Below are 23,620 nucleotides of genomic sequence, written 5' to 3'. Positions count from 1 at the left end.
TTCCTCCCAACAGTAAGGTGCTACACCAGGGATGGGGCTTATGGCATGTGTGTGTCTCAACTTTTTCCACCCAGTTTGATGTGGGTATTAGTTGCCTGATGTGTAGAAGTCTCTAAACCAGTTTCTGAATTTTACTCAGAGGGACTTGATCCACAGTTTGCTGGTTATTTGGTGCATCTGAGGGAGGAGGGAAAAATCTAGAGCCCCCTATTCCTCCAACTTGCTCTCTGATTGCTTACTTACCTTCCCCTTTAATATGAAGCAGTGATTTTAGGACAACGTCTTATTTTTCCTTGAAATGTCTCCCTTTTATGAAACTTTCTTAAATCTAGTGATTTGAGACAGATTCTGGCTAAAAGTCATGAGATTTAAATTCACACTTCCATTTTTTCTTTTCCGTATTTTTGCAGGCAAGCGACCCATGGACCAGCTGAGGCAGATTAATTACTTTTCTCCCACATACATTGACCTTAATTCCAGTTAGCGTTTTGGCATAAGTGAAACTAAGTTGATTTTTTTTTTTTTTTTTTTTTGCGGTACGCAGGCCTCTCACTGTTGTGGCCTCTCCCGTTGCGGAGCACAGGCTCCGGACGCGCAGGCTCAGCGGCCATGGCTCACGGGCCCAGCCGCTCCGCGGCATGTGGGATCTTCCCGGGCCGGGCATGAACCCGTGTCCCCTGCATCGGCAGGCGGACTCTCAACCACTGCGCCACCAGGGAAGTCCTAAGTTGATTAGTTTAACATAATTCCTAGCAAACCTTTTACTGCTTCATAAATCAAACTCAATATTTGATAACAACAATGTGCTTTGAATTTTATATCTTATTTTCCACTCCAATACAGTGGCAGTTTAAAAGCAAATACTTCCAATGAGATGAGGTTCTCAAAGTTGTCTGGCCTGCTTTTGACACTCTGTACTGTATTTGATAGATTAGTCTCATGTGCAAAGAAAGAAAAAGGCAGGTATGTAAAAGGCAGCCACACAGACGGCTTACAATCTGTAGAAGCAGCCAGAGGAGGCCAACCCTCTATCCACACTTGACTATTTGGGACCCCAAGGCAGATCTGCAGATGAAAAAAAAATGTGTTGATGTGGGATTAAAAGCATAAGTCATGTCCTTTGGAGAAACAATAACGATATTATTTGGATACTGTCAACTTTTGAAAAGAGTGGGGACTTCTCATTAAAGACATTTTTACTCCACTTGAGACATCTCAATGCCAGTAAAAATAAAAGGAAGAAAACAAAAAACTTCATCTTTACTAGAACATGGAAGTTGCCATAACCACGAACCACAAACAGAGCACATTTAGCAAATACTGAGATGTTTGGACTGATAGTGTTCTGCTTAGACCTTAAACATAATGATTTCCTCCAAATCAAGAGGCATAATTCAGAAAGGCATAGACCAAATATTTTGAATATAGCAATGTTACCTAGGGGATGGGGTGAGTCACAGGAGAGATAGGAAACATCCCTTGAGAGATTCAGGTCAGCAACACAGAAGAGCAGAGTGGGTAGAGCTGAAGGTGCAATCGTGTTATTTATCATCTGGGGCCTCCCTTCTTGCCACTTCATGCCTGAGAGAAACCAGCTGGGGTGCAACAGGCTGAGGAAGGAGAGGAGGTGATAACGTCACATGAAAGAATCTATCATGATGATTTGCTGTGAGATACAGCAATCTGGTTTTTGAGGAGAAAATGGGGAGATGTGCCCTCTTCCCTGGGCCTAAAGAAACAACAGACTTGATAACGATAAGGCTGAGTAGAGGAAGTGATCTACTCTCCACCAAACACACACTAACTCACATATATACAATGGAATATTATTCGGCCCTAAAAAAGGAATGAAACAAGGCCATTTGCAGCAACGTGGATGGACCTAGGGATTGTCATGCTGAGTGAAGTAAGTCAGACAGAGAAAAACAAATATCATATGATATTGCTTATATGTGGAATCTAAAAAACGGTTACAAATGAATTTATCTACAAAACAGAAATAGAGTTACAGATGTAGAAAACAAACTCGTGGTTACCTGGAAGTAAGGGGAGCAGGGAGGGATAAACTGGGAGATTGGGACTGACATATACACACTACTGTATATAAAATAGATAATAAGGACCTACGGTATAGCACAGGGAACTCTAATCAATACTCTGTAATGACCTATATGGAAAAAGAATCTAAAACAGAGTGGAGATATGTATATGTATAACTGACTCACTTTGCTGTACACCTGAAACTAACACAACAGTGGAAATCAACTCTACTCCAATAAAAATTATTTTTTAAAAGTATATATATATATATATATATATATATATATATATACTCTCACTCATAGGCCAGTGGCCGGAATCTCAGGAAGATGTGAAAGTGGGACTTAGGAAGAATCTGGCCTGTGCGTGAAAACCACCACCACCGTCAATCGATCGATCGATCGATAGATAGGTACGTAGGTAGATAAAAGTGTAAGACTGATGAATATATCTCATGACAGGAATTTCCCAGAAAAACAGAGGAAGAGTTCAAATCAAAGTTCTCCTGGTTTCAAAGAAATTAAGAGTAAACAAAAGAGATAAAAGAAGATTGCTGATTGAACTGTCACATGTCATTTTGCTCCTTCCAAAAGCCCCACTAAGCCTACAGTGAAAAAGAGTTTTCCCTTTAAAACATAAACCCACAAAGACAGGGGATATCAGTCTAGAAACACTGGACACTAGAAGACAGATATACATGCGGAAACTGACTGGGCAGATGTAATGAGACCAGTTTTAAAGCTGTGGGATAAGCTGAGAATGACCTGGTTTTACACCACAGAACTCTCACAGGCTTAGGAGGGCTGGGCCAGGCACTTCTGAGAGTGTGGGTGAAGGTGGCCTCTTGCCTCCTGGGAGAGGAACTGAGAGAAGTAGGGAGAGGCAGAGGCAAGAACCACTACAGTGTGTTATTAGCCTTCTTGTTATTATTGACTTTTAAACTATAAACATGTTTTACTTTGATAAAAATAAGAGATAAAAGGTTTCCCCCCCACTGAAAAGAGATTATCAAATAACAAAAGGAGATAGATAAACTGGAATTGCTCAGGGATAAGTGAAAGAAAACATTAAAATATTACAGGGGTTCAATCTACTTTAGAAGTCCCCAAAAGAGGATACATACAAGTGAAAATAAGTTATTTTTTTAAAAAAGGCATGAGCAAACTGTACAAAACAAAAATGCTTTTCTATATAAAAATGGTTAGAGAAATGATGTATAGGGAAGACAACACAGACCTCATTCAACAGAGACATAAGAGGAGCTCCTAAAGAAGAAAAAGAACAAATTCTTCAGAAGAAAAAAATATTTATGGTTATAAGAGAGAAAGCTTTCTTGAAACAAGAGATTTGAATCTGTAGATCAAAAGGAAAACTGCAACCCCAGAAAAATGTACATAAGAACAATTAAACCAAGATACCTGGTTGAAGTTACTGAATATCAAGGATAAAGAATCAATAGAAGAAAAAAGAAAAACAAAAAAGAATCATTAGACATCTAGGTAGGCAAAACAGATTACATAAAAGAATGAAAAAACATAGTCATCTCAGACTTCACCTCAAACCGTGCCAGATAAGAATGGAGCAATGTCTATCATGTTCTGAACAAAAGAAAAAGTGACCCAATAATGTCTTCTTAACCAAATTACTTTTCAAGTATAAGAGAACAGACATTCTCAAGTATTCATGAATGTAAAGATTCCAATGCTTCCTGGATCCTTCTTTTGAAATCTGGATGACAAAATCTGGCCAACCAAGGAATTAAATCAAAATAAGGGGGGACTTCTCTGGTGGTGCAGTGGTTAAGAATCCGCCTGCCAATGTACGGGACAGAGGTTCGAGCCCTAGTCTGGGAAGATCCCACATGCTGTGGAGCAACTAAGCCCATGCGCTACAACTACTGAGCCTGCATGCCACAACTACTGAGCTCGCGTGCCACAACTACTGAAGCCCATGCACCTAGAGCCCACACTCCTCAATAAGAGAAGCCACTGCAATGAGAAGCCTGAGCACCTCAACAAAGAGTAGCCCCCGCTCACTGCAACTAGAGAAAGCCCACACGCAGCAACAAAGAACCAACGCAGCCAAAAAAAAAAAAAAATCAAAATAAGGATTTCAGATAAGAAATCATAGTTTTAAAGGACTGTCATTGAACATAGAATCTAAATATAGGATGAAGATTCAATAAGAGTGGGAAATTTAGTTGCAGAACGCACTGTAAATGGCATAAAAACTTATTTTTAAAATAGAAAAGTATTAACAAAAACTGTTGAAAGAGCAAGGATATAAACATTTAGTTGCTCACTTTTTGGCATATGGCCAATAGATAATGTCTAAAGTTGAAATGGCAGTTGTAAAAAGTATAATGATTCCAATCTATGTTAGCTTTTTATAACTTCATTCTTTAGAAATATCTCTTGTAGTGAGGAGATATATATATATATTTGAAGTTCAGCAATTTCTTCATTTTTCACTACAGTTTCCTTTCCTTAGGTTAAATTAAAATTCAATGTAAGGGGGCTTCCCTGGTGGCGCAGTGGTTGAGAGTCCGCCTGCCGATGCAAGGGATGCGGGTTCGTGCCCCGGTCCGGGAAGATCCCACATGCCGCGGAGCGGCTGGGCCCGTGAGCCATGGCCGCTGAGCCTGCGCGTCCAGAGCCTGTGCTCCGCAACGGGAGAGGCCACAACAGTGAGAGAGGCCCGTGTACCGAAAAAAAAAAAAAAAAAAAAAAAAAAAATTCAGTGTAAGGTTTTTAACTAAAGCTGGTACCTATAATCCTAATATTCTAAAATTAATTTATTATATTTCTTTCTTCCTCTCTCCATGTGTAATATATATACATATAACCACACATCATATCTATATAATATGTGTATTTAGTATAATGGTGAATGAAATAATAACCAAATATTAGCAATGACTATTTCTGAAAAGTGGAATTTGGGATGACATTAACTCTCTTCTTTGTTCTTTTCTTTTTGTATTATGTGTAATTTTTTTATAACGAGCATGTGTTATTTTAAAAGAAACAATAAAATCACTTCAAAGGAGAGAGAGAGAAACTTCCTTTTGAAATATGGAGTGCAGCTTTGAAAAACCACTAATCCTCGACTTCAACATGTGGGGTTAAGCTGGTGAGGTGGGGTGAAAATGACAAGGTGGCAACTCTCAACTGTTCATTTATTTGAGGAAATAAATAGTAGCTGCTGATCCTGTGTGGGTGCTTCCTCTGTGCCAGCCACTGGCTAAACATTTTGCATTCATTACCTCCTTCATCCTTCAATAACCCTAGGCAGGTCCACCCTTCAAGACAGCCGCTTATGGTTTGGAAAGCTGAGCACACAGCACTCCGGGAGACATTGTTCACATTGTCTCCCTCACCATATGTCTGGCACGCCCTGGAGTTGTGCAGGGGACAAATTGTGCAGCTACATGCAGTGACCTCAGCATCGTTACCCCCTTTTCCCAGATAAGGAAAACTGAAACTTACAGATGTTAAGAAAATTGTCCCAGATCACAAACCTAGGAAGTAGTAGAGGCCAGACTCAAAGACGCATCTATCTGACTAAATCCTCAACCACTAGCCTACGCCGCACAGACCAGCAGTCCCTGAGCGTGGGAGCAGGTGGTGCTGGGTGAGAGGCGGCAGGGAGAGGGGGCAGCAGCAACTACTCCCGTGTAGCCTTTGGGTGTCTTAATGTCAACTCACGTAAGAATATTCTAACCAACAGTAGAGGTTGTTCTGACAATAACAGTTTATATATACAAACGTGTGAAATGGCTTTCGCCCATGACCCTGGTGCTCCCTTTTTTTATCAGAATACTTCCTAATTTTTCCTCCCAGCAGTGTCCCCACCCCTCACCATTTATCTGGTATCCCTTTCAAGAGGTTTCTCAGGAAAATTACCATCCTTAGCTCACCTTTGGCTCAACTTTGGCCCCAAAAATCTTAAGAAAAAGAAATTCACTTCTAGAGCCTAAAAAATGTTGACAGTCATAAAACAATATTGATAGCACTTAGCATGACAATATGAAAATATAGTTCCTAATAAATATTACTCGATGATAGTCAAAAGTTATTTTATAGAATGACAAACTTCAAAGTGATCTCTGGTGACTCATATACAAAAGACAACACGACAGCGCTCTCCGCCCTATCCTTCATGCAAATATGAGTGTATTGAAACTGGTTAATACAGTATGTAACCTGTTCTCTCCCAAGGGAGGCCATGAGTTGGGATAGTGGGTGGGGTTCCCTGACGTGCTGGGAAGATTGTTAATCTGAACTCCAACCCCATTTCACCAGGGTTCCTTCCTGGAAATGCCAAATGCCACCTAATGGGCCAAAGCTCAATACCCACGTTAGTGTGGATTATTTTTGTCCTAACCTAAGGCAACACTTGATTGACACCACTCAAGGAGCAGGAGTTTTCACTGGGGCTAAGAGAAAGGACGTTGTCTTTTGACGATGGGATGGAAGACTTTGGTGTGTTGGGACACTTCTTTTAGCCAAAGGAGAACTGACAGTCTGGGAGCCAAGGATAGAGGATAAAGGGAGGAAAGAGGACTCAGAACACAATGTAGAAGAGGAAAAACTTTCAATTTTGCCTAACCATAGGCAGCAGGGAGTATGCCCAAAACATCAAACTCTGTTGGAACTCCTATGACTGAATTAACGTATCAGGCCACAAATCTAAAATTTTACCCAATTTCCCCCAAAGTCTTCATCTACTCCATCTCAGTGCTTTGATTTGGGCCAATGTATCATTATCCAACCTGGTTTCTCTCCCTCTGGAAAAAAAGAGGAAGATGACGGAGATTTCTGTATATGCTCCTACACCTGCCAACTCACTTTTCAAAGAACTTTAGAACTTTTGCCATCAAATGAATGCACGGATTCTACTATAGTATTAAAAATTGTATAAGCCTATCAATCTCACAGTCTTCATCTTGCCACTAGATGTGATTCCAGCATCGTGAAGCTTTCTGGAGACATTCACTTCATCAGGCACGAGCACCAGCGACTCGAAAAAACAATTCAAGAGCTCATGTCCGCCCTAGAAACTGTTTCTAAAAACTTGGATATGAAGGTAACTGAAAATAGTTGGAACTCTTACGTGTTACTGCCGGAAGTAAGATCATTATAGCTTATCAAAAAGCTCAGTCCAGAGGTAATTGTTCAAAAGAACTCTTTTCCTCCAAAAGGTTTAAATACGACAGCTCATGTATATACACCATGAGTACTGCCAGGGTAATCAACAAATATTGAATGAGTGCCTCCGATGTTCCAAAACGGCCGCCCCTTGTAAGCGTATGCCACTTGATTCTACTGTTGCCATTATTTCCTTACTCTCCGGGTTCTTCTCAAAGGCTGTGTAACTAGAGAGAATAAGCAAAGGAATTTCCCATGGAAGCTATTATAATACTATTAAAGGTTCAGCATTAATGCCAGTTGATCACGTTACATCCCTGCAATGGGTTATGTCTCTTACAAAATAATACACAAGTCCTTTGGCCTGGATTTTAAAAGCTATCTCTACACTGGCCCCTGCTTTTCTCTACAGCTCACCCTCATGCTTCCTGGCTCACCCTTTAGACCCAGTGACACTGAGCTACCTGTAGGTAGGTCCCACTCACTCCAAGACACTGCACTGCATCCATGTTCTCTGTGCTCTTTTTGCCTGAAATGTCTCTCCCCCTTTTCACCTTCCCAGGCAATGGTTTACTGAAAGGAGCCAATGCAAACTCTTCCATGCCCCACTTTTTCACGTACTTTATGTGAGGCAAACACATCTCCTCTGAAGTCATTTGGGCAGAACAAAGTAGAAATCCTTTGGGAATTGGGGGAGATGAAATCTTGCTGTTTATTTGTTCATGGAGCCAGTTTATCAAGAGTGGAAGGTGCACAGGGGCACACGGTTTACTCCAGTCCCACCAGGCTCGTCCATCCTCCTACAAACCCATCTCAATAGCCCTAATAGTTTTTGGGTTGATTCCCTCAGTTTTTCAAGATAATCATATCAACAACAAATCATAACAGTTTTATCTCTAGTTTTCTGGTAAAACTTCATAACATTTTTCTTAAGGCCTTGACCAGAACTTCTGGAATAATATTACATAAAAGAGGTCAAAGAAGGCAGCTTATCTTGTTCCTGATTACACTGGAAATGTCTTTGTTGTTTGCTGTTGGCTACTGGTTTGATATATTTTTATCAGACTTATTAAGGAAGTATTAAGTAAGCATCCAACAATTAAGGAAGTATCCATCAATCCTACTTAGTTTTTATTAGAACTGAACATTTAATTTTATAAAACACCTTTTGGACATTAACAAATGCCTAACTCAGCATGGTTGTGTTTTGGTTTGGCTTTCTGTTTGTTAGCTTATTTATTTCTTCAGCCTTCTAATGTGCTATGTCAGAGCATTTCCCAATGCTGAAACATTCTGGAATTTCTATAATGAAAGCTATACAGTCTTCGTAATAATTCAGTATTTAATTTTGCATCTAACTTCAAAGGTGATATTAGACTCTAGTTCCCTCTCCTTAGTTTTTCTAAGATAATACATACATATGATTCAAAATCAAAACTATATGAGAAAATACACCCCAAGAATTTTCACTCCCACTTCTGTCACCAGTTATCACAACCATTCATGCCCCTCACAGGTAACAATTTTTATTAGTCTGTTGTGAATCCTTTCAGTATGCCTTTAAAAAGATACAAGCAAATACAAATATATATATTTTTTCCTTCTTACACAAAACATGTGTATTACTATGCACCTGTTTGGTTTTTTAACTAAACCAACATATCCTAGAGATCCACCCTATCAATACATAGTTTCCTCATTCTTTTTCACAACTGTGTACTCTTCCTCTGTGTATAATGGCTCATTTAACCACTCTCTCACAGATGAACATTTGGATTCTTTTCACTAATTTGCTTTTTCAAACATTGCTGCAATGCATAATCTTGCACTTATGTTATTTAGTGTGTCTGTAGGTATGTCTGTAGAATAAATACCCAGAAGTGGGATTGCTGGGCCAAAGGTACCTGTGTTTGTTATTTTGAAAGATCTTGCTCTCTGCAGGGCTTTTACCATATTGCATATCCGCCGACAATATATAAAATGTCCTATATCCCCATTGCCTCATCAATGAGTGTTTGACTTTTGAATTTTGCCCTTTTTTAAAAGAAAAAGATAGCATCTCTGTATTTTAATTAGCCTTTCTTATTACATCTTTTCATATATTCAAGAACTATTTGTATTTCTTTTCCAGTGACCTGTCTGTTCATAGCTTTTATCCATTTCTCTATTGGGTTAGTTTTCTTTTCAATTTCTAGGAGCTCTTTATATGTTAGGGAGATGATATGAGCTGCAAATACATTTTTCCAGTGTGTTGTCTTTTGACTTTTGATATGCATATGTTCTCTATTTGTAGCCAAATTTATCAGTCTTTTTTTGTGTATGTGGCTTCTGGAATTTTAAGTCACATTTAGACCGAGCTTCCCCACACAAAGGCTTGAAAGAATTGCTCATATTTTCTTCAAGCACTTTCATGGCTTTATTGTTTATATTTAAATTCTTGGAGTTTGGAGTTTTCCCTAGAATAGGATGTGTCTTAATTACTATTTTAATTATTGAGACCTTGTAGTATTTTTACTATCCGGTAGAGCTAGTCCCTTCCACTGCTTTCCTTTTTCCCTTTTCCTGGTGATAATTGTTTGTTTCTGCATATGATTTTAAAATCAGCCTGTCTAGTTCCAGCAAATAAATAAATAACTCTGCCTTAATTTTTATTGAAATCATGTTAAATTTATAAATTAATTTTAGAACTGATATAGTCATAATGCTGAGTGTTTTATCCAAGAACACAGCATACTTCCTGTTTGTTCAAGGTTCACTTTTATATCCTTCAGGAGTGGTTTCAAATTTTCCTCATGTAGGTTAGGCAACACCTGAAATGTATTTTGAGATTTCGTCATCTTTTTTTTTAGTTTACTGTAATGGGGGTTTCATTATATCTTATAACTAGTTGTTAGTTGTGTGTTATAAAGGCTGTATTAATTTTATACTTCAGTGAATTCTCTTGATTATAATAATTTTTCAGTTGGTTTTGGTTTTTCCAGTCACACAACCATATGATTTTTAAACAATAATAATTTGACCTCATCTTTTTCCATTTTATACACATAATTTCTCTTTTTTCTAATTGTTTTGAATAATAACTCTGGTGCAATATTAAATAGTAATGCAGCGATAGCGGGCATCCTGGTCTCGTTCCTGACTTTAACAGAAATGTTCCCAGTGTCTCTCCTGTGATGGAGGAAGCAAGTTTTCTCAATAAGTGTGTTTAATACGCAATTGTTCCTATTTTACTAAGGTTTTGAAAATCAAGAAAGATTATAAAAATAAATTAGTCTTGTAGATATAATGTACAGCATAATGACTATAGTTAATACTGTATTGTGTATTTGAAAGTTGCTAAGAGAGTGGATCTTCGAAGTTCTCATCACAAGAAAAAAAATTGTAAGGTGATGGATGTTAAGTTATTGCGGTGCTCATTTTATAGTATATACCTATATCAAATCATGCTCTACAACTAAAGCTAACACAATGTTAAATGTCAATCATATCTCAATTTTAAAAAGTAATTATGAATTATGTTAAATAACTTTGTAGCATTTGTGCAAATAATCTGAGTTTTCTCCTATACTAGCATAATTATTTGTATTAATAAATTTCCCTTTTTTTTTTTTTTTAATTTTGCGGTACGTGGGCCTCTCACTGTTGTGGCCTCTCCCGTTGCGGAGCACAGGCTCCGGACGCGCAGGCTCAGTGGCCATGGCTCACGGGCCCAGCCGCTCTGCGGCACGTGGGATCTTCCCGGACCGGGGCACGCACGAACCCGTGTCCCCTGCATCAGCAGGCGGACTCTCAACCACTACGCCACCAGGGAAGCCTTAAATTTCCTATTATTAAACCATCCTTACTTTAAAAAAAGAATCAGTTGCACTTGATTATGATGTGTTTTCCATTGGGCTGCTGAACACTATTTGCTGATATTTTATTTAAGAATTTGGCATCAATGTTTACAAATGAGGTTAGTCTCCAGGGGCATTTTTTGTGCAATCTTTTTCAGATTTTGGAATCAATGTTGCACTGATTTGATTAAGATAATTTGGAAATTTCTCTTCTTTTTCTATACTCTGTAACAGTTTAAAGAGCATTATAATTATCTATTCATTAAGGATTTGGTAGCTTTACTTCTGAAAGTGTCAGGGCCTGATGATTTGGTGGGAAAGGGATGGTGATGGGTTTTGAGCACAGCAGTCAAGGCCCTCGGCCATAATATGCTCTTTATTGTAGGTGACCTGAGAGGCACATTTTCATGTGAAACACTGGGGAATTAAACAATAGAATTTTTTAAGTTTTTTTTTTACTCAACTGGTTAGATTGTTTCTTTATAATTTTCTTATTTATTTCTAGTTTAAATGCAAGGTAGTTAGTTGCTTTTCCTGCTTTTTGGAATAATTTGAGAGTTTCTTTGTAGTCACATGTGTACTTAGTTGTAAATGCTCAGTGGGCACTGGGAAAGAATGAGTGTTTTCTGTTTGCAAGTTTGATTGTTTGGCATGTAAATATATAAATAAACTATATTTGTCCTATCTTTTTATATACTTATTTATATTTTACTTATTTGACCAGTAAGTCAAGAGAAGTCATTTAAAATCTGTAATACATTGTCTCTGTTAGTTTATCCTTGTAATTCTACAACTGCTCAATATATAAGGTAAAGTTTCAAAACTATTTTTCACTGTGTATTTTAGAAAGAATGATTTTTACCTGTAAAATGATCATCTTTGTTCCTTTTTACGTATTTTGCCTTGAATAACATTTTATCTAATGATGTTGCTCTGCCTGTTTCTTTTCCTTTGCTTTGGCCATGCTTAATTTGCCCATGCTTCATTGTTAACAACTCTGCTTTTGAGTGTACTTTCTATAAGTAGCCTGTATCTCGTATAAATAACCAATCGTGTGCTGTTGGTTGCCCACCCAACAATGAAATCCTTCCATTATTCACCTCCTTCTTTTCTAAGAGAACTTGGATTTTAAGTACCCACTCACCCCCACATGACCATCTCTTTCAGCAGTTGAGTTTGGTCAAAAGCAATCATGTAGTTTCATTCCCCTTGACAGCGATTACTTTTGACATGATTATGGGCTGCATAATCATGCATCTGTTTCCCAATCCAGTCCTTTTACCTAAAGAACTTCTTCAATGCTTCCAGCAATGTGGAAGGCGCTTTTACCCTAACTTCCAAACATGAGCTTGTTTTTTCCTATGTTTAAAATGCCATAAGTCATTTCACTTGGGATTTACTTGCGCTCCTGTCAGAATCCTACCTGGAAATTCCCGAGGCCTGATCTTAGACCACTCAGGTGTTTTCTTTGCAGAGCCCAATTGTGCATTTAAGCATTTATTCAATAGCATTTGGTGAGCATCTACCATTGGTCATCTAATGTGCGCTGAGGATACAGTGGTGATACAGGCTAGAGTGGCTTACATTGTAACTGGGGAGACAGAAAGTAAAGAAATAATCAAATTAACAAACTGATAAGCTAATGTCAATAGCATGTTTTTGTCACATCATCAGGTAATCTATTATCAGAAAGAATATTATAGACAGCAGAATGGAACACTCCCCTATTCTTTCCCTGAAGATAGTGCTATAACTGTTGAATCGTTCCTTTGAAAAAAAATAATTTTCAAACGCAGACATGCTTTAGGCTCAAAGCTGGACTTTTATTCTGGGCTCCTTTAGGAATAAAGTATAATTAACGTAAGTGCTAGTGGTTTTGTTCACACACAAAAAATCTGCCTTTTGTACTTTCATTAGGTAATGCAGCTCTTAGGAAAGATAGAGGCTTCCAGTTGTGAGCAAATCTCAAATTTAAAGGTGGTCCAGGGGGATTATCACCAAGAAATGAACCTTTTGGAGTTCAAGTAAGTGAATGGAAGCTTTTTAATTGTTTAATGCATTCCAAAGTGTTTTGCTTAATGAAAGCATTGGCATTAAATAAAATCCTATCCCAGGAATTTGAACCTGTCCAAGAATTAAAGCAACAAACTGATGCAGAGAATATTTTACACTAATTTATACAATATTCTTAATTTTAAAATATATATATTAATTTGTCATTCTCTTTTTTTGTATATCTCAAATAAAATGATACTTTCTGATAGAGTATAATTTTAACTTATCAATTGTACATTAAAATGCCTCAATGTAAAGCACTATTGAACATACACTGATTCCACAAGATTATCAAATAATTTTTTTTTTTTTTTAAATATTTATTTATTTATTATTTATTGTTGGCTGCTTTGGGTCTTCATTATTGTGCGCGGGCTTTCTCTAGTTGCGGCGAGTGGGGGCCACTCTTCATTGCAGTGCACAGGCTTCTCATTACGGTGGCTTCTCTTTGTTGCAGAGCAGGGGCTCTAGGCGTGCAGGCTCAGTAGTTGTGGCACACGGGCCTAGTTGCTCCGCGGCATGTGGGATCTTCCTGGACCAGGGCTCGAACCCACGTGCCCTGCACTGGCAGGCGGATTCCCAACCACTGCGCCACCAGGGAAGTCCCTATCAAATAATTTTTTAAAGACTTTGATTCACAAGCTTTTTTTAATGATTTCTTCTAAGACCCTTTCCTTAGTCCTTTACAGTATCCCTATTTTAATACTGGTCTCTATCCCACATTACACCGAGTTTTCCCCTATACAATGGAGAGAGCAACTAAGGAGACAAGATGCCACAAACATTCAGATTACTGGCCTCCTTATCCTCAAATCCTCCTTTCTTATTTAAATGACCACCATTTCCTGACACCATGGTTCAGGCAAAGGGAAATTCTAGGCACTTAGATGATACCACCTTACTGCTCCTTCTATTCTTGTTCTTTTCCTCTCTGTCCCACATCACTTGAGCTTAATGCCTTGGTCAAATCATATTCTGAGTATACTCTTTCTCCATTTTCCCCCATCTCTACCATATTTCATTAAATCCCAGTGCCATTGACTATAAGATATACCATTACATTCTTGTACCTCTAAGACATGAAGCTAACAATTAAACCATAGCATGCTATCATTTTATGACACCTCCCAATTTCAGAGATGTTAAGTTAGGAAAAGCGTGTGTCTTAGAAATTGATGAACAACAGTAGTCATCACTAAAACTCAGAGAAGTACGTGTCTTGGGTAAACAGAAAATACCTACTTTCTTCATATTCTAAAAAAGCAGGTTCTTAAATTCTAGCACAATGAGGGTGCTCAGTAAATATCTGTGCCATGATTGATCTAATCCCTTTAGCTTAGAATTAAGATAGAGAAAAGTGTCCAAAGGAGAAATAGAATAGTAAACTGTTTCTAGAAGTATAATTTAAGAAGGGATTTTATTGGGGGAGGAAAGGGACTTATAATCTGGAGTGGAAGACTGGCTTAAAGGGATCAAGAATATTAACAAATAGAAAAGAGGGGAAAAGGAAATGTTTGAGATCTAGGGCTGACTGCTTCACTGCAGGTGCTGCATACTTTTTCCACCTGCAGTCCAGTGGGAAATCGGCTTACAGATGAATCATCTAAATAGTTAAATCTGCATCTGGACACTTTTGTAACAGTATGAACTGGAATCTTTCTCTCACTTGAAATAATGAAGTCTTAAAATTTCATTAGTATTACAGTAGGTAGTAGTGAACTTATAAACGAGATTTTTTTCCCCAGGCAAACACTAATAAGCTCTAATAATTCAATTACACAATTGACTCTTTTAAATTAGAAAGTAATATGCATTCATCATAACAAATAAAATAAGGCAAAGTTGAAAATAGAGGTCACCATTCAAGCTTCGTAACGTAACCAGTGCTAACACCAGGGGTGTATCCTTCCTCACTTTCCCCCTCATTAATATAAATATGTAACAGAAAAGGGAGATTTTATGTATATACATATATAACATATATAACATACATTATATACAAAGAGAGAGCATGGGTTTTTAAAATAAATCCTACACACATTACTCAATAATTTGTGTTTTTCCAGGACATCTTGGATATCTCTCTCTAGATCAGTGAATATTTTTCTAGCGTTATTTTTTACAGCTGCATAATATTTTAACTTACAGATATGTCATAATTAATTTACTCATTTATCTTATTGATGCATAGATTCTTTCCAGTTTATAGCTACCACAAACAAAAATTATTGTGTGCATATCTTTAAATTTCCTTAGATATAGGTGCTTTTATTTCTATAGGCAAGATTCTTAGGTCAGAGTTTATGTTTTCATTAATTTTGATAAATTTCTTTCTAAAAATGTTGTAGCAATTTACTCACATCAGCAATGCATGAGAAGACCTTTCTGTACATTCTCATCCACGATGGATAGTCTTCTTAATATTTGGATATTAAAGGATAAAATTAAAGGATAAAAATTAAAGGATAAAATTAAAGGATACAAAAAATTAAAGGATAAAAAATAGCATCTCTTGTTTTCATTTGCATTCCCTTCACCCTTTGAATTTCCTTTTCTGTGAATTGCCCATTCTTACCATTTATCTTCATCACTTTCTTATCAATTGGCAGGATTCCTTCACATTAGGGATATTAACCCTTTGACTGAGCTATGTATTGCAAAGTATTTTGCTCAAAGAGAAAAGTAAGGCAGGTAGGCCTCTTTTTTTCTTCTTCTTCTTCTTTTCAATCAGAGCACTTCTCAAAGCAAAGTGGATGCGGTATATAGAATTTGCTTTACTTTTTTAAGAAACAACTGTTTCTGAACAAAGGGATTAAACGCTTTTGATAACATTAAAGTGTAAGTTTAACTGAGCAATTTTCCCATTTAGAAACTTTAACAAATTCAAGTTTAATGGTCAACTGAACATATTTTATATTGAACTTAAAAGCCACAATACTGTCTTGGGGTTTTCTAGTGAATCTTTGGGACTTCGGCACTGATCACTAGACTTGACAAAGGAAACGCACAGGCTGGGCATCTGGACCCCTTCACTGAGCCTTCTCTTTCCAGAAGGGCCTTAGTCAGATGTTCAGCTAAGTAATGTCCTAAGCTGACAACTGAGTGCTTATAGAGCAAGAGTCTCAGCCATCATGAACTACGGCTGTCTTTCAGCAAGGGGTGGGCAGGTCAGCACCGACCAGTCACTCCCTGGATAGCTCTTGTTGCTGACGCTGTTCAGTTGATAGTGATTTATAAGAAAAAGCATTTGGTGAATGAAGCAAATGTATAGAGTCAAACCTTACCACACAGCTTTGAAAATGCTACCACAGTAGAAAGTGGACCAGAGCAAGGACCTGTCTCATTTATCTTTGTATCCTTCACACCCAGCACATTCAGACACAAATAGAAGCCAGTGAATGAATGTATGTTTAGAGCACCTATAATATGTAAGCTGTGTTTTGGAATATCCAAAGACATAATCATGGCCATATACAGTGGGGGAGAAAACACATAAATAAGTGACAAGCTCATAACAGGTGAAGTAAAAGTTGAGATGGTGTTAAATGAGATATATCAGTAGGCAGAAATAATATTCATTGTCATTTTTAAATGCCTACCGATCCCCAAGTGCTCAAGATGTGCAGGTACACCCAGCTCTGCAGTCTGGGTCTTATCTTTAAAAACAAGGAAACTTATAGTCATGGAAATTAAATAATTTACCCAAAGTCACACAGCTAGAAAGTCTCTGACTCCAAATCTCAGGTTATGTTTGTCAGTTTGTGATGTCTCCATCTCATAATTCCACCTACTATAGTAAACTAACTGTGCTACAGAAATTTAGGGAAGGGAAAAATCACATGTGCTCAAAACTATGATGGTATGAGGCTATAAAGGTACTGATATTTAAACTCAAGTACAATTTAGAATGAACAATTAACAAAAGTCTTTGTATCAGAGTGGAGTCGGAATTGCTTTTTTTTTTTTTTTTTTGCGGTACGAGGGCCTCTCACCGGTGCGGCCTCTCCCGTTGCGGAGCACAGGCTCCGGACGCGCAGGCTCAGCGGCCGTGGCTCACGGGCCCAGCCGCTCCGCGGCACGTGGGATCCTCCCGGACCGGGGCACGAACCCGTGTCCCCTGCATCGGCAGGCGGACTCCGAACCACTGCGCCACCAGGGAAGCCCCGGAATTGCTTTTTAATTAGTCTCACTAATTAGAAATCACAGAACATTGAGAAGAAATTAATTTAAGATATATTGGTATAAACTTAGTAGAAAAAAAGAGTTTCTTGAAATTTATTTCTTGCTTCTGACATGAAACTAAGACTCTTAGACTCAATCTCTAAAGAAGCAATAGTACCAAGTCTAAAGCCCTTTTTCAGATATGATTACAAAAAATGAAAACATCTTCTGTGTTTACAGCCCATCAAAGAGCACTAAATCTTTTTATATTCCAATTTGGTTAGAACCACCATCTGAATTCTTGAGAGCCTGGTAATAGTAACAGTTTCCAAGAATTCAAAATGTTCACGTCTTCTAAAAAAGTTCATGCAACAGATTGTTGAATGCAAGACAACTGGGTTTGAGACATAAGTGAACTGGTAAAACTAGCCCAGGATGGAGCTATGTCCTCATTTATGTATGTCATCCAGAACCAGGGAGGTCACTGGAATATTTGTTCCAAGCCCCATACTCTGCCCTCACCATTCACTCTCGCCACAGCTCTCTACCCTGGGCTCCGGTTATGTCTATAGAGCCCCGTTAAATTTTCTTTTAGTTTTCTGTAACTTTCTCCCTTATAATTGAACTTGGTGTACATTTTAACCTGATTCTATTAGTATGAAAATTTTTTTAAAAAACCAGCCTTTATCTCACGTTTATCCTAGTGAGGTCTCTGGTTATAATTTAAAAGTCTCACTTGTGTTTTGAGGAAAAAGGACAGAAAAAGCTACCTATCAATCTATCTACCTATCCATCTATCTACCTAGCTACCTATCTGTATCTAACTATATCTGACTGAAGTGCTCCCATAACCACTTGTATAGGAGATTTGGGAACTAAAATGTGAGCGTCATACTAGATAAATTCATCCTATTGAGATTTTAACTGTATGTTAAAATTAACATACAGTTAACACAATAACTATGTTATAATTAACAGAAAAATCATTCTTACATAGTAAGTCATGTCCACTATGTTAGGAAAAAGTATAAAGAGACAAAGATTTACATAAACCTGTTTTTATCCTTTATACCTTTCAAGGAGAATGCTTTTTAAATAATGCTTTCATATTTTAATAAACTACCAGCAGACAGAATCTGACTTCTGATTGTTATCAGCAAAGTGAGTCTCCAGTTGCAGGCAAAACCTTGTAATAAGGATCATAAGAAGTAATTCAGTCTTTATGGTTTATTTTAATTTCAGAGTTTCAATTACTGCCATGTCCTTCTAGAGACATTACCTGGGTACATTTAATGGTTCCTTGATTTTCAGAGGGATTTTAATATTTTGTCAGTGATGAGAGTAAATGCTCTCATTTATTTACACAGTGAAGGTGAGCACTGAAGGACGGATTCTTGATTGTAAAGCCACCTCTTAGTGATCTGGAGATTTACTGTCCCCCTTAACCATCACTATTAATTAATTCTTCCACCAGAGACCAGGGAAGATGAAAATCAAAGATTATGTCTCTAAATAGCTTGATAAGTCTATGATTTGTTATTTGTGAACGGCCCTAATAAAAGGTATTCAATGAAAAATAATAAATCATTTATTCAACCTCTACTTAACTGAGCACTTTCTATATTCCAGGCATTCGTCACAGCCATGAACAAAGCAAAATCCTTGCTTTCATGTGCTAGTGGAGAAGATATATATATATGATATATATCACATGACGATGAGCATTTTGGAGAAAAATAAAGAAGGGTAAAGGAATAGGGAGTGTCAGGTTGGACAAAGTTTTTTTTTTTTTTTTAATGTTGTCAAAAACAAGAAAAGCTTCTGTGATAAGGTGGTGCTCGACTATAAATCTGAATGAAATTAGGGCAGGAGCCATTGTATATTCCAAAGAAAAATGTTCCAGATAGAGGTAACAGTTGGCTAAAAAGAGGTTGTCCACCTATCAGCTGGGGGCTTACTTGTCTGAGATCCAACACCTGTTGTTAGCCAGCAGCACAAGTGTTTAAAAGTCATGATTAGACTAAGAACCGGAAGAGTAACCAACTTCACCTTCTTCAATGTTGAGATACTCATCTGCATCAGGTACGTCTTCTAGGTGAAAAATGAAGATCGGAATTTAACTACCATACTGCAACAAATATAAGTATTGGAAAAGTAACTACCTTTCCATTCCTTGATTTCATCATCCAAATCCGAGTTTCTCAACCTCGGCACTATTAGCATTTTGGCTGGATAATTCTTAGTTGTGGAGCTGCCCTGTGCACTGTAGGATGTTTAGCAGCATCCTGGCCTCTACCCACCACAGGTCAGTAGCACCTCCTATTTGTGACAACCAAAAATGTCTGCAGACACTGCAGAGTGACCCAGAGTCTAAATAAAAATGGAAGTGGCCTCACATAACTTGTCTTTTCCAACTATTAGTCCAAACACTTTTTCAGGAGAGCTAAAGAAGTGTATCCATGCAGTATATGTCCAGCATGCCTTAGGCAATTTCCAGTGATAAATATCACAAGTTAAATTAGCTGCGTGTAACTTTTCCTGATCATTAGAGTAAATTATTTCAAGTCACCCCACATTGTAAGGGAGTCCTGAATATTTTCAACAACAAACAACATGCATTGTTCCTGCCAATCTAATATTTAGCCTAGTCTAAAAGGGAGTCTGAAATTAACTTCTTACCAAGAGCAAGTCCCAAGCAGAAAACATACACACAAACTACTTGCCAGTCCCCCTCCCACCTCTTCTCAATCCCGTATTTCTGTCATTTCAGATGAGGATTCCCCTCTCACACTCTCAACCTCTCCACAGTGAATTTTCAAATTGCTGATACATGATTCCAATCATTTTAACCTCTGTAATACCATCTACCTCTGTTGTTGAGACTCCTTCGTTCTCTGTTATTTAACACTCCTAGGGTGCATCAACTTGGTGCCAGCGATTCCTTCCTGCACACCTCTTGTTATTTCTGATTTTGCCTCATATGAGTAACTCAGCAACTCTTTAAGTCCCCCCAACACCCCCAAAAGAATCCACTCACAGAGATCCACTGGTGACCATGGGGACTTTACTGAAGATTTTGCCTAAAGCAGAGATGACGGCCAAGAAGTGTCTCCCTTGGACCCTCTGCTTCCCTAGATTCCTTTTAGGGCTCTCTTCTTTCTCCCCTCCCCGCTTCTCCCTCTGACTGTTCTCTCCTTTACTAGACAACGCAAGTCCTCTCTGGCCTAGCTCCTCCCCAACCTCATAGTGGCCCTTGTAGAGCAAAGATTCGGCAAACTACCGCCCTTAGCCAGTCTTCCCGTAGCTAAGAATGGCGTTTACATTTTCTAATCATTTTTTAAAGAAAAGAAAATTATACCTCATGACATGTGAATATTATATGAAATTTAAATTTCAGTGTACATAAAGTTTGATCAGACCACAGCCATGCTCATTGTTTCTTTATAAACAAGCCAGGCTAATTTGTGTCATCTGTGGCTGCTTTCCCGCTGCACTGGCAGCGGAGGGGTTGCAAAAGAGACTACATGGCCTGAAAAGCCTCAACCATTTACTATCTAACCCTTACGGAAAAAGCGTGCTAACCTCTACCATAGAGTAACACCATGCTAAGTGACTTGTCGAAGTAATTTTTCCGCACACACTCACTGCGCCCTGGGCCCCGAGAGGAAGCCTGCGTGGATGACACAGGCCTTTCTGCGTGCGTGTGCTCCTGCCACTGTGTGGACTTGCATTTGGGGCTGTGCAGATGGGTGTCGTCAGCAGGTGGGCTGAACGCAAGCTTGGGGCAGGGACACAGCATGTGCTCCCTCATCCCCCCATCACCCCGTAAGTGCTTGCTGGGCACATGGACCCTCATCCGAAAAAACTGCAGACTTTTCAATAAATTTTGGCTTTAGGTTTAAATTTACTTATTAAAATAGAACAAACCACTTTTCCCCCTAGATTTAAGGCCCTTTCAACGAGCCTATATAAGGAAATGGAGAACCATCAAAAATGGACAGAAAACCAGTCCATCCGATGTGAACAAGCCCACCTCGGCCATGTAAATCAGTGTCTGAAGCTCCTGCAGGAGAAACTGGTAAGGGGTTGGGTTGCTCATGAAGTTACCAGCCGCACGGCCACTGTCTAGACACGAGCCACGAGGCAGTTTCGAAAGCCACACTTAAAAATTCACAGTGACCCTCCCTGCGCCAGTCGCTGATTTCTTAGCACTGGAATAGGAATCCAGAGGCCTGTCTTCTGGTCCTGTTTGCTACTACCCCGCTCTGTGAACTCACACTTCTCAGAACGGGCTCTGCCTGTACCAGAATAACCCAAAGAGAGTTTTTAAAAGTACAGATTCCTGGTCCCAACCCAGAGCTGAAGCATCAGACCCTCCAGGGCCTTCCCTGGGAATCTGTGCTCCCGGACAAGCCCCCTGGGTGATGCTTAGATACAATAAAGCCTGAAAATGGCCTTAAACACGTCGTTTTACCTCTCCGGAGATCCACTGGTAGATCAAAGGTTTATCAAAACTCCTTTTCCAGGTCAGACCTTGTAGAGACACCCCCACGCTTTGGGGTGAGGTGACCGGGACATACAGGAGACCTGTCGCAGGCTCCCTTCTCCCACGCCAGCCAGCACGCTGCTGAGCCCTGACGGCAGGGCAGCACAGGGCCATGAGTCTCACCAGTGGCTGCCAGTCTTGCAGATGATTCAGATGTTTCTGGAACTTCAGTAGAGGGGCTTTAGGCAGCCAGTAAACGACGCTCCGGTTACCCCACCTGAGGTTGTTCAAACTGATAGAAGCCAGGAGTCCAAGAGAGGGAGGTAAACGTGACAGCTTTCTCACTGACAGGCTGTTGAAGTATGTGTGGTCAGATCTGCAGCCAAGTGGGCCTGTTGGTCCCGCTCCGGATTTGGGCAGACTCCTCCACCAGTTCTAGGCAGACCTAGGTGACCACAGGGTCATCTGCAGGCAGAAGCCGCCCATCACAAGGAAGAGAGAGACCGGAATCCACCCTTTCTTCAGGCAGGTGGGACCAAAGAGGATCAAAGGGGCCAAGTCAGTCTCAGGCCCTGCTGGTAAATTGCCCGCATTTACATTTGCCAGGAGGAGCAAAGCAGCTAATTAGCGTCAGGCCGCCTCTACAGCCCCCAAGCTGCTGCCCATCAGAATCACCCGGGGAGCTTTTAAATGCCATCAATTCCCAGGCTCCATCGCAGACCAATTAAATCAGAATTGTGGAGGTGGGGAGGTGCTGGTAGGGGAGTTATGGGCCAGGTGATTCTGATAGACAGCAGGGTTAAGAGAAGCACTTCTACCTGAAGCCTGTCCACGAAGAGATAGGCAGCTTGAGGGAATAAGGACGTCTAACACACAAGCACGTCCAAGGAGCTCTGGTCAAGCAGTATCTAAAACGCCTTCCTTGGCTACACTTCTTTAAACGCTAAAATTCCAAATCCTCAGGCATTTCATAAAGACCACAGCCCTTTCTTTTCTCCCATAGCATGTAGAATTCCAGAAACTACAAATGAACAAGGCCAAACAAAGGCCAAACTTCCACTTGTGAATAGCTTTAGATACAAGGGAACTTGGTTTGAATTCTCATGTTTAGCACAGAAACCCAAACTTATTAAAAAGCATTCTCTAAGCTGAAAGTCAAATCCACAAAGGTGTTCTGAAGCTTTATCACATGATATCTTTTGTAGGATATGTCTGAAAAAAAAACGGAAGAAAAATTACTGAAGCTTTCAAGCAAATTAGAGAATTTCATTAACAGGCAGAAACAGGAAGCAGATCTAAACGAAGTAAAGCACATAGAAAATAAACTGTCCAAAAAGATGAACCAACTGGAAAAGCACATCTGGGGTGAATTAGAGAAAATGCAGAATGAATATCAATCAGGTGAGCAGATACCTTTGATTAAGTAAAGAACGTCAGTCCTTTCCTATCCAGTCCCTCAGGGTTTTCTACTTTGAGCTAATGGCCAGGGAGCAAACTTGTCATTAGCGAAGTGACATCCTTTGTATTTAATCCAGCTTTCCTAAATATCCCATAGAATGTCAGCATACCACCAGAAGGTGGGTGAATATGTAGATTCCCTTTCTCATTCACACTTGGCAGTGTCACAGGCTTGCCATTGCTGTGAATTTCTTTTTTTTTTTTTTTAACCAAGATCATACAATCATAAAACTGTTAGACTTGGAAAGTCCTTGGAGATCATCAAGACCTGATTTGTGGGTATATCATGAAATTAGGAGCCTAAATCAAATGTCCCACATTGAACTGCAGGTAACGAGCCTGGATAGTTGTCAAACTGGAGAACTGACCTTTAGAAGTAAGAAAGAGAGATGAAGAAAGTCCAGTATAATGACTGCTTTTCTTCTTAAATAGGC

General features: G+C 39.1%; 1 protein-coding gene across 1 annotated transcript in view; it reads left to right on the top strand.

Moving 5' to 3' along the window:
• The window catches only part of FAM81B (family with sequence similarity 81 member B), a 50,320-nt gene that overhangs the window by 25,201 nt on the left and 1,499 nt on the right, over positions 1-23,620 (top strand). The window contains 4 exon segments of the mRNA XM_032626532.1: positions 6,999-7,128; positions 12,944-13,050; positions 21,185-21,320; positions 22,934-23,129. Coding sequence (XP_032482423.1) covers positions 6,999-7,128; positions 12,944-13,050; positions 21,185-21,320; positions 22,934-23,129 — 569 coding nt within the window.

The sequence above is a fragment of the Phocoena sinus genome, chromosome 3 (genome assembly GCF_008692025.1).
Source record: "Phocoena sinus isolate mPhoSin1 chromosome 3, mPhoSin1.pri, whole genome shotgun sequence".
Taxonomy (NCBI): domain Eukaryota; kingdom Metazoa; phylum Chordata; class Mammalia; order Artiodactyla; family Phocoenidae; genus Phocoena; species Phocoena sinus.
This window is presented reverse-complemented; position numbering and strand designations above follow the sequence as displayed.